The 11089-nt window shown below is 49.0% G+C and overlaps 2 protein-coding genes across 2 annotated transcripts; one reads left to right on the forward strand and one right to left on the reverse strand.

Annotated features, from left to right (window-relative positions):
- Positions 1–4099: 4099 nt before the first annotated feature.
- LOC138514757 (uncharacterized PPE family protein PPE40-like) lies at positions 4100–5721 on the forward strand. Its single transcript, XM_069630138.1, has 2 exons — positions 4100–4601; positions 4697–5721. Exons 1-2 carry the CDS (start codon positions 4100–4102, stop codon positions 5719–5721), a joined length of 1527 nt encoding a protein of 508 aa, XP_069486239.1.
- A 122-nt stretch (positions 5722–5843) lies between these two features.
- On the reverse strand, positions 5844–10703 carry LOC138514758 (mucin-2-like). Its single transcript, XM_069630139.1, has 7 exons — positions 10552–10703; positions 10237–10433; positions 9871–10022; positions 9653–9767; positions 9137–9609; positions 7813–9036; positions 5844–7715 (listed from the first exon to the last, which is right to left on the reverse strand). The coding sequence occupies exons 1-7, from the start codon at positions 10701–10703 to the stop codon at positions 5844–5846; spliced, it is 4185 nt and encodes a 1394-aa protein (XP_069486240.1).
- Between the last annotated feature and the right edge of the window lie 386 nt (positions 10704–11089).

Raw genomic sequence — 11089 nt, forward strand, 5'->3', positions numbered from 1 at the left:
CCCGCTCATCTGGAACTCATTTCCACTTGATCTTAGAAACATTCCTGAGCCGTCAAAACCTTTCTCTTCAACTCCAAGGATTGAGGCGTTGTAGTTATCTGCTTTGATTCTCTGGTTTTACTTTTTATTTTCTATGATCACTTCTTCATGTGCACACTGAGACCTTTGGGCGTGTTGCGCCTTATAAAAATGGCATTAATTAATTAATTAATTAATTAATTCATTCATTCATTCATTCATTCAGGGAATAATAACTGCACCAGTCTCCAGGATTGCAACCTCTCTTGCCACATCCTGGGCAAATACCCAGGACTCGCTTGCCCTCTCATCATTTCCCCTCCCCAACCCCATGTCTGGCTTTCAACACTACTCTGCTTTGTGAAGATGAATTGAAAAGTACCCACACCATAGAACCCACTCAAATATGTCAATCCTGACAGAAAGATGTTAAGCAAAAAGTGCCCACATATGGCTTCATTACCACATCTTGACTGGGAGAATACAAATACCAGAATGCAATTCTGAAAATGGCACACAAAATGGCCTTGAAAAGGTCATCTGTGTGTGTTTCAGTGTTTGAGAAATGCAGGGGATCATATATGATGTGATGAAAATATCACATTCTAGCAAAAATAAACTCATTTTGGTGCGTTAAATATGAACATCTGAAAACAAGGTCCCTAATTTAAGACAGTTGTGTGTGATGTATTGCAACTGACCGGGAGGAAGGCAGTTAAGTCGTGCTTTGTGTGTGCTTTCAGAAGGAAAATGCCTATTTGCTTTTCTTAACACAGAAACTTTAGGAACATCTTCTCCAAAACAAGGGTCTCTTAAATGGGCCATCACTTGTCAATCGCCCCCACTGTAATGCTCTGCTTGAAGAAAGAAAGTGAGAAGCAGTCATTAATGGCCCCCCAGCATCCAATGGGCCCCTGGGAACGGGTGTCTCTCTCCAGAGAGCCATAGGAGGTTGGGAGGCGACAACCTGGCCTCACGCCAGCTTCGTACCTGCAAGCTGCACAGCAGTTGAGGCAGACACTGGTGCCTTGGGGCCCCTCTGAGAGCGGGGCCCTGGGCCGCTGCACAGACTGCCCATGCCTCGGCCGGCTCTGCTTCTCGCATGTTGGCTCCGCTCTTGTTTCCTTCTGGCTCTCTGTCCTCAAGCCGACCTTTGTCGCTAGACCCACCCTGGATGCTTTAGTCATGTAATGACTGTATTCAAATACGTAGAGGAAATATGTCCCTCAACATAACACAATGCATTGCAGCGCTTTCTGTGACTCACCCGTAGAACTGGAACTCTCTTACTCTGCTCACGTGTTTCTCATCCCTAGGTCCTCATCCCTAGGTCCTTCATGCAAAGTCCAGCGCTTGTCACATTGCTGCACGCCTCTTATCCAATGATTGACAGGCGGGCCCAATATGCATGTAATGGCGTGTTATCGATTATGCATGCAATTGCGTTTTATCGATTGTGCATGCGATTGTGTTAGCGATTGTGCATGCAACGGTGTGTTATAGATTGTGCATGCAATTGTGTTTTATCGATTGTGCATGCGATTGTGTTAGCGATTGTGCATGCAACGGTGTGTTATAGATTGTGCATGCAATTGTGTTTTATCGATTGTGCATGCGATTGTGTTATCAATTGTGCATGCAATGGCGTTTTATCGATTGTGCATGCGATTGTGTTATTGATTGTGCATGCAATTTCGTGTTATCGATTGTGCATGCAATCGCGTTTTATCGATTGTGCATGCGATTGCGTATTATGGATTGTGCATGTGCGTTTTATCGATTGTGCATCTGATTGTCTTATTGATTGTGCATGCAATTGTGTGTTACCGATTGTGAATGCAATTGCGTTTTATCGATTGTCCATGCGATTGTGTTATCGATTGAGCATGCAATAGCGTGTTATCGATTGTGCATGCGCATTTTATCGATTGTGCATGCGCATTTTATCGATTGAGCATGCAATTGCATGTGAAGTATTGCAGAGCCCCCAACTGCAGACAGTTGACCTTGGGGTTGATAGACTCCCCTCCACTCGGCCCTGTGCCCCCTTTACCGCTGCACTCCATAGAGTACGGCTATGTCACGAAAAATGTAGTGCTGCTGTAACATATTGCAATGCCCGCTGCACCGCAGCGCTTTATTCACTACTGCCAATATAATGCCAAGCGTCTGCTGCCAATAATTGCATGGTCACATGTAATGTAATGAATGCTGTGTTTATTGTCATGTACATTCATACTTTGTTCTGCCAAAGAGCCACACATCTAAAAGCGCTTTGATGCCATAACTGTGGCTGTAAGGCGCTATACAAATATCAAGTAACATAACAACACAGGTTAAGAGCTGTGCAGGGTCACACCAAGCCAGACATGAGAGGGATTAAAACAGGGTGTGTGATGAGGATAAGATGCAGAAGCGCGGGGGACAGGAGGGGGAGGGGCAGGCGATGCCCAGAATGCCACAGAAAAAGGGTGCGTGCAAGAGGTGGCGCTCGCACCCCAGATGCTGTAAACCTGCACAGGGGCCACGAGATGTCCTGTGCAGGGGCCAGGTGGTCAGCGAGAGGAAGAAGAGAAGGTCAGATGGGGAGGAGTGGACCCCAGAGGCAGAGGGGTGTGGGGCATTAGAGGAGACTGAAGCGGCGAAGAGACATCTACGGAAAGGCATTGTATCCAGGGATTGAGGAAAGTGGGGCTCCATTCTGTGTGCTCTAACTTGAGGTCCAAGCCCTGTGTACACCCAAAAGAAGTTCCAAGAAGAAGTGGTGCATGCTGGAACTTGATGTTCAAGTGGTGAGAGTTAGTGAGCAATTAAGTGTAAAGCGGAATTGATGCCTGCTAGAGCTTGAGTGCCAAGTTTTTCAGAGCCACTGATAAATTAACTGCAACAAGAAGTGGAGCATGCTGGAACTTGAAGTCCACATCCTAAAGCCAATGAGAGTGGAGCGTAACATGAAGGGAGAGCTTGCACCTTGGAATATGAAATCCAGAGTCACTGGTGAACATGTAAAGAGATTTGCATGCTGGAACTTGAAGTCGAAAGTCCTAAGAGACAGTGTTGAACAAAATGTGCCGAGTAACCCTATAGATTGGGACTTGAAGTCCCAAGTTCCCAGAATCCGTGAGAAACGGACTGCAACGAGTCTCAAGACCCCGGAGATCCTGAGAAACTGGAGTCCAGGAGTCCCAGAGCCAGCTATACGAAGACGCTTTGTGACAATCCCGAGGCAAGGGCTAGTGTTTACAACCACCTGACAACCTCTTCAGCCACTTGTTGAATAAACTATGTCAACGCCATGACACTGTGTTGAGTGATTCCCACAACGAGGGGACAGGAAGGCATTGGGAAATGCAGCCCGTGCCGTCCACCTGTGAAGCTGGGTGCACCAAAGCAGGGGTGCTCCGTGTGAATCACCACAAAGCACAAGCACATGGAACAGAGGGGGGGCTGTCTAGTCCTGCAGGCAGAGCACCTTCCACTGCACCCACAGGGGGAGTGGAGGGGGGGTGCAGCCATGTAGGACCGTGTTCCCGGGAGGCCGCACCTGCCTGCCACGCGTTCCAGACACAGCAACACAGTCACATCCTGGGGAGGGGGCTGCAACCCCCAGCAGGACCGTGTGTACATTGCCGCGACCCCACTCATTGTTAGTAACTCAGGGGGGGTGCCACGTGGTGCCTGCTTTGCCAGGTGGGCATCCGTCGGTGCAAGCCGAATGCTACAGCAGTGATGGGTGCTGTGAGGGCGGGGGGCACAGGCATTGGTAACTGCCCCCCAGCTAGAAGATATTAGGAGAGTGGCCTCATTGCACCACAAGGGAGTGCAACACGATGAGGGTGAGTTAAGGGATTCACGGTAGGCACAGGAGCAGGTCCAGACTGGCATGGAATGAGCGTGCCAAATGTAGGGTCACATGGTGCAAGTTGCTGGCAGACTGGCATGAAGTCTTCTTCAGATGGCAGGCATGGAATGAGTTCTGTTCCACCTGTTCCTAGTCTACACACGTGCATTATTCTTCTGAAGGGGGCACAAGACTGGCAGCTTGGAGTTCCCTCTTCTGCCATGAATGGAGGAAAGGGCGATGTCTCTCCTTATGAGTGAGGGCGATGGTAATGCTGGTGATGGTACTGCTGGTGATATTAATGCTGGTGATGGTAATGCTGGTGATGCTGGTGATGGTACTGCTGGTGATGGTAATGCTGGTGATGGTACTGCTGGTGATGGTAATGCTAGTGACGGTACTGCTGGTGATGGTAATGCTGGTGATGGTGATGCTGGTGATGTTACAGCTGATAATAGTTCTGCTGGTGATGGTAAAGCTGGTGATGTTACAGCTGGTAATGGTTCTGCTGGTGATGGTACTGCTGGTGATGTTACAGCTGGTAATGGTTCCGCTGGTGATGGTAATGCTGGTGATGGTACTACTGGTAATGGGTCTGCTGGTGATGGTACTGCTGGTGATGGTAATGCTGGTGATGGTAATGCTGGTGATGGTACGGCTGGTGATGGTACAGCTGGTGATGGTAATGCTGGTGATGGTTCTGCTGGTGATGGTACAGCTGGTGATGGTACAGCTGGTGATGGTAATGCTGGTGATGGTGATGCTGGGATGGTACAGCTGGTGATGGTAATGCTGGTGATGGTACTGCTGGTGATGGTAATGCTTGTGATGGTACAGCTGTTGATGGTAATGCTGGTGATGGTACAGCTGGTGATGGTAATGCTGGTGATGGTAATGCTGGTAATGGTACAGCTAGTGATGGTCCTGCTGGTGATGGTCCTGGTGGTGATGGTACAGCTGGTGATGGAAATGCTGGTGATGGTATAGCTGGTGGTAATGCTGCTGGCGGTAATGCTGGTGGTGGTAATGCTGGTGATGGTAATGCTGGTGATGGTACAGCTGGTGATGGTACTGCTGGTGATGGTAATGCTGGTGATGGTAATGCTGGTGATGCTGGTGATGGTACTGCTGGTGATGGTAATGCTGGTGATGGTACTGCTGGTGATGGTACTGCTGGTAATGGTACTGCTGGTAATGGTTCTGATGGTGTTGGTAATGCTGGTGATGGTACTGCTGGTGATGGTACAGCTGGTGATGGTAATGCTGGTGATGGTAATGCTGGTGATGTTGATGCTGGTGATGTTACAGCTGGTAATGGTTCTGCTGGTGATGGTACTGCTGGTGATGTTACAGCTAGTAATGGTTCTGCTGGTGATGGTACTGCTGGTGATGTTACAGCTGGTAATGGTTCTGCTGGTGATGGTAATGCTGGTGATGGTACTGCTAAGAATGGTTCTGCTGGTGATGGTACTGCTGGCAATGGTTCTGCTGGTGATGGTAATGCTGGTGATGGTAATGCTGGTGATGGTACAGATGGTGATGGTACAGCTGGTGATGGTGATGCTAGTGATGGTACAGCTGGTGATGGTACAGCTGGTGATGGTAATGCTGGTGATGCTGGGATGGTACAGCTGGTGATGGTACAGCTGGTGATGGTACTGCTGGTGATGTTACAGCTGGTAATGGTTCTGCTGGTGATGGTAATGCTGGTGATGGTAATGCTGGTGATGGTACAGCTGGTGATGGTACAGCTGGTGATGGTAATGCTGGTGATGGTGATGCTGGTGATGGTACAGCTGGTGATGGTACAGCGGGTGATGGTACAGCGGGTGATGGTGATGCTGGGATGGTACAGCTGGTGATGGTACAGCTGGTGATGGTACTGTTGGTGATGTTACAGCTGGTAATGGTTCTGCTGGTGATGGTAATGCTGGTGATGGTTCTGCTGATGATGGTAATGCTGATGATGGTAATGCTTGTGATGCTACAGCTGGTTATGGTACAGCTGGTGATGGTAATGCTGGTGATGTAATGCTTGTGATGGTACAGCTGGTGATGGTAATGCTCGTGATGATAATGCTGGTGATGGTAATGCTGGTGATGTTACAGCTGGTAATGGTTCTGCTGGTGATGGTAATGCTGGTGATGGTTCTGCTGGTGATGGTAATGCTGATGATGGTAATGCTTGTGATGGTACAGCTGTTGATGGTAATGCTGGTGACGGTACAGCTGGTGATGGTAATGCTGCTGGTGGTAATGCTGGCGGTGGTAATGCTGCTGGTGGTAATGCTGGTGAGGGTAATGCTGGTGATGGTACAGCTGGTGATGGTACTGCTGGTGATGGTAGTGCTGGTGATGGTAATGCTGGTGATGCTGGTGATGGTACTGCTGGTGATGGTAATGCTGGTGATGGTAATGCTGGTGATGGTACTGCTGGTAATGGTACTGCTGGTAATGGTTCTGCTGGTGATGGTACAGCTGTTGATGGTAATGCTGGTGATGGTACAGCTGGTGATGGTAATGCTGGTGATGGTAATGCTGGTGATGGTACAGCTGTTGATGGTCCTGCTGGTGATGGTCCTGGTGGTGATGGTACAGCTGGTGATGGTAATGCTGGTGATGGACAGCTGCTGGTGGTAATGCTGCTGGTGGTAATGCTGCTGGTGGTATTGCTGGTGGTGGTAATGCTGGTGGTGGTAATGCTGGTGATGGTAATGCTGGTGATGGTACTGCTGGTGATGGTAATGCTGGTGATGGTAATGCTGGTGATGCTGGTGATGGTACTGCTGGTGATGGTAATGCTGATGATGATAATGCTTGTGATGGTACAGCTGGTGATGGTACAGCTGGTGATGGTAATGATGGTGATGGTGATGCTGGTGATGGTACAGCTGGTGATGGTACAGCTGGTGATGGTAATGCTGGTGATGGTGATGCTGGGATGGTACAGCTGGTGATGGTACAGCTGGTGATGGTAATGAGGGTGATGGTGATGCTGGTGATGGTACAGCTGGTGATGGTACAGCTGGTGATGGTAATGCTGGTGATGGTGATGCTGGGATGGTACAGCTGGTGATGGTACAGCTGGTGATGGTACTGTTGCTGATGTTACAGCTGGTAATGGTTCTGCTGGTGATGGTAATGCTGGTGATGGTTCTGCTGGTGATGGTAATGCTGATGATGGTAATGCTTGTGATGGTACAGCTGGTGATGGTACAGCTGGTGATGGTAATGCTGGTGATGTAATGCTTGTGATGGTACAGCTGGTGATGGTAATGCTCGTGATGATAATGCTGGTGATGGTAATGCTGGTGATGTTACAGCTGGTAATGGTTCTGCTGGTGATGGTAATGCTGGTGATGGTTCTGCTGGTGATGGTAATGCTGATGATGGTAATGCTTGTGATGGTACAGCTGGTGATGGTAATGCTGGTGATGGTAATGCTGGTGGTGGTAATGCTGCTGGTGGTAATGCTGGTGATGGTAATGCTGGTGATGGTACAGCTGGTGATGGCACTGCTGGTGATGGTAATGCTGGTGATGGTAATGCTGGTACTGCTGGTGATGGTAATGCTGGTGATGGTAATGCTGGTGATGGTACTGCTGGTAATGGTAATGCTGGTAATGGTTCTGTTGGTGATGGTAATGCTGGTGATGGTACAGCTGGTGATGGTAATGCTGGTGATGGTAATGCTGGTGATGGTACAGCTAGTGATGGTCCTGCTGGTGATGGTCCTGGTGGTGATGGTACAGCTGGTGATGGTAATGCTGGTGATGGACAGCTGCTGGTGGTAATGCTGCTGGTGGTAATGCTGGTGGTGGTAATGCTGCTGGTGGTAATGCTGGTGATGGTAATGCTGTTGATGGTAATGCTGGTGATGGTACAGCTGGTGATGGTACTGCTGGTGATGGTAATGCTGGTGATGGTAATGCTGGTGATGCTGGTGATGGTACTGCTGGTGATGGTAATGCTGGTGATGGTAATGCTGGTGATGGTACTGCTGGTAACGGTACTGCTGGTAATGGTTCTTCTGGTGATGGTAATGCTGGTGATGGTACTGCTGGTGATGGTACTGCTGGTGATGGTAATGCTGGTGATGGTAATTCTGGTGATGGTGATGCTGGTGATGTTACAGCTGGTAATGGTTCTGCTGGTGATGGTAATGCTGGTGATGGTACTGCTGGTGATGTTACAGCTGGTAATGGTTCTGCTCGTGATGGTACTGCTGGTGATGTTACAGCTGGTAATGGTTCTGCTGGTGATGGTAATGCTGATGATGGTACTGCTGGGAATGGTTCTGCTGGTGATGGTACTGCTGGCAATGGTTCTGCTGGTGATGGTAATGCTGGTGATGGTACTGCTGGTGATGGTAATGCTGGTGATGGTAATTCTGGTGATGGTGATGCTGGTGATGTTACAGCTGGTAATGGTTCTGCTGGTAATGGTTCTGCTGGTGATGGTACTGCTGGTGATGTTACAGCTGGTAATGGTTCTGCTCGTGATGGTACTGCTGGTGATGTTACAGCTGGTAATGGTTCTGCTGGTGATGGTAATGCTGATGATGGTACTGCTGGGAATGGTTCTGCTGGTGATGGTACTGCTGGCAATGGTTCTGCTGGTGATGGTAATGCTGGTGATGGTAATGCTGGTGATGGTAAAGCTCGTGATGGTACATCTGGTGATGGTGATGCTGGTGATGGTACAGCTGGTGATGGTACAGCTGGTGATGGTAATGCTGGTGATGCTGGGATGGTACAGCTGGTGATGGTACAGCTGGTGATGGTACTGCTGGTGATGTTACAGATGGTAATGGTTCTGCTGGTGATGGTAATGCTGGTGATGGTTCTGCTGGTGATGGTAATGCTGATGATGGTAATGCTTGTGATGGTACAGCTGGTGATGGTAATGCTGGTGATGGTAATGCTGGTGATGGTACTGCTGGTGATGGTAATGCTTGTGATGGTACAGCTGTTGATGGTAATGCTGGTGATGATACAGCTTGTGATGGTAATGCTGGTGATGGTACAGCTAGTGATGGTCCTGCTGGTGATGGTCCTGGTGGTGATGGTACAGCTGGTGATGGTAATGCTGGTGATGGACAGCTGCTGGTGGTAATGCTGCTGGTGGTAATGCTGGTGGTGGTAATGCTGCTGGTGGTAATGCTGGTGATGGTAATGCTGTTGATGGTAATGCTGGTGATGGTACAGCTGGTGATGGTACTGCTGGTGATGGTAATGCTGGTGATGGTAATGCTGGTGATGGTAATGCTGGTGATGCTGGTGATGGTACTGCTGGTGATGGTAATGCTGGTGATGCTGGTGATGGTACTGCTGGTGATGGTACTGCTGGTGATGGTAATGCTGGTGATGGTACTGCTGGTAATGGTACTGCTGGTAATGGTTCTTCTGGTGATGGTAATGCTGGTGATGGTACTGCTGGTGATGGTACTGCTGGTGATGGTAATGCTGGTGATGGTAATTCTGGTGATGGTGATGCTGGTGATGTTACAGCTGGTAATGGTTCTGCTGGTGATGGTAATGCTGGTGATGTTACAGCTGGTAATGGTTCTGCTGGTGATGGTACTGCTGGTGATGTTACAGCTGGTAATGGTTCTGCTCGTGATGGTACTGCTGGTGATGTTACAGCTGGTAATGGTTCTGCTGGTGATGGTAATGCTGGTGATGGTACTGCTGGGAATGGTTCTGCTGGTGATGGTACTGCTGGCAATGGTTCTGCTGGTGATGGTAATGCTGGTGATGGTAATGCTGATGACGGTAAAGCTGGTGATGGTACATCTGGTGATGGTGATGCTGGTGATGGTGATGCTGGTGATGGTACAGCTGGTGATGGTACAGCTGGTGATGGTAATGCTGGTGATGCTGGGATGGTACAGCTGGTGATGGTACTGCTGGTGATGTTACAGATGGTAATGGTTCTGCTGGTGATGGTAATGCTGGTTATGGTTCTGCTGGTGATGGTAATGCTGATGATGGTAATGCTTGTGATGGTACAGCTGGTGATGGTAATGCTGGTGATGGTACAGCTGGTGATGGTACTGCTGGTGATGGTAATGCTGATGATGGTAATGCTTGTGATGGTACAGCTGGTGATGGTAATGCTGGTGATGGTACAGCTGGTGATGGTACTGCTGGTGATGGTAATGCTGGTGATGGTAATGCTGGTGATGGTAATGCTGGTGATGCTGGTGATGGTACTGCTGGTGATGGTAATGCTGGTGATGCTGGTGATGGTACTGCTGGTGATGGTACTGCTGGTGATGGTAATGCTGGTGATGGTAATGCTGGTGATGGTAATGCTGGTGATGCTGGTGATGGTACTGCTGCTGATGGTAATGCTGGTGATGCTGGTGATGGTACTGCTGGTGATGGTACTGCTGGTGATGGTAATGCTGGTGATGGTACTGCTGGTAACGGTACTGCTGGTAATGGTTCTTCTGGTGATGGTAATGCTGGTGATGGTACTGCTGGTGATGGTACTGCTGGTGATGGTAATGCTGGTGATGGTAATTCTGGTGATGGTGATGCTGGTGATGTTACAGCTGGTAATGGTTCTGCTGGTGATGGTAATGCTGGTGATGTTACAGCTGGTAATGGTTCTGCTGGTGATGGTACTGCTGGTGATGTTACAGCTGGTAATGGTTCTGCTCGTGATGGTACTGCTGGTGATGTTACAGCTGGTAATGGTTCTGCTGGTGATGGTAATGCTGGTGATGGTACTGCTGGGAATGGTTCTGCTGGTGATGGTACTGCTGGCAATGGTTCTGCTGGTGATGGTAATGCTGGTGATGGTAATGCTGGTGATGGTAAAGCTGGTGATGGTACATCTGGTGATGGTGATGCTGGTGATGGTGATGCTGGTGATGGTACAGCTGGTGATGGTAATGCTGGTGATGCTGGGATGGTACAGCTGGTGATGGTACTGCTGGTGATGTTACAGATGGTAATGGTTCTGCTGGTGATGGTAATGCTGGTTATGGTTCTGCTGGTGATGGTAATGCTGATGATGGTAATGCTTGTGATGGTACAGCTGGTGATGGTAATGCTGGTGATGGTAATGCTGGTGATGGTACTGCTGGTGATGGTAATGCTTGTGATGGTACAGATGTTGATGGTAATGCTGGTGATGGTACAGCTGGTGATGGTAATGCTGGTGATGGTAATGCTGGTGATGGTACAGCTAGTGATGGTCCTGCTGGTGATGGTCCTGCTG

The sequence above is a fragment of the Ambystoma mexicanum genome, chromosome 12 (assembly GCF_040938575.1).
Source record: "Ambystoma mexicanum isolate Mex_15411 chromosome 12, UKY_AmexF1_1, whole genome shotgun sequence".
NCBI classification, from domain to species: Eukaryota; Metazoa; Chordata; class Amphibia; order Caudata; family Ambystomatidae; genus Ambystoma; species Ambystoma mexicanum.

What these genes read in the sequence shown, in the direction of transcription:
- LOC138514758 (XM_069630139.1), bottom strand. Translation starts at nt 10,703, where the DNA reads ATGTACCATCACCAGCTTTACCATCACCAGCATTACCATCACCAGCAT. An exon ending in CAGCAGAACCATTACCAGCT is followed by an intron (nt 10,434 to 10,551) that starts GTAACATCACCA and finishes TACCATCACCAG; the next exon opens with CAGAACCATTACCAGCTGTA. An exon ending in CAGCATTACCATCACCAGCT is followed by an intron (nt 9,768 to 9,870) that starts GTACCATCACAA and finishes TAACATCACCAG; the next exon opens with CAGTACCATCACCAGCTGTA.
- LOC138514757 (XM_069630138.1), top strand. Translation starts at nt 4,100, where the DNA reads ATGTCTCTCCTTATGAGTGAGGGCGATGGTAATGCTGGTGATGGTACT. An exon ending in TGATGGTACAGCTGGTGATG is followed by an intron (nt 4,602 to 4,696) that starts GTAATGCTGGTG and finishes GTGATGGTACAG; the next exon opens with CTGTTGATGGTAATGCTGGT.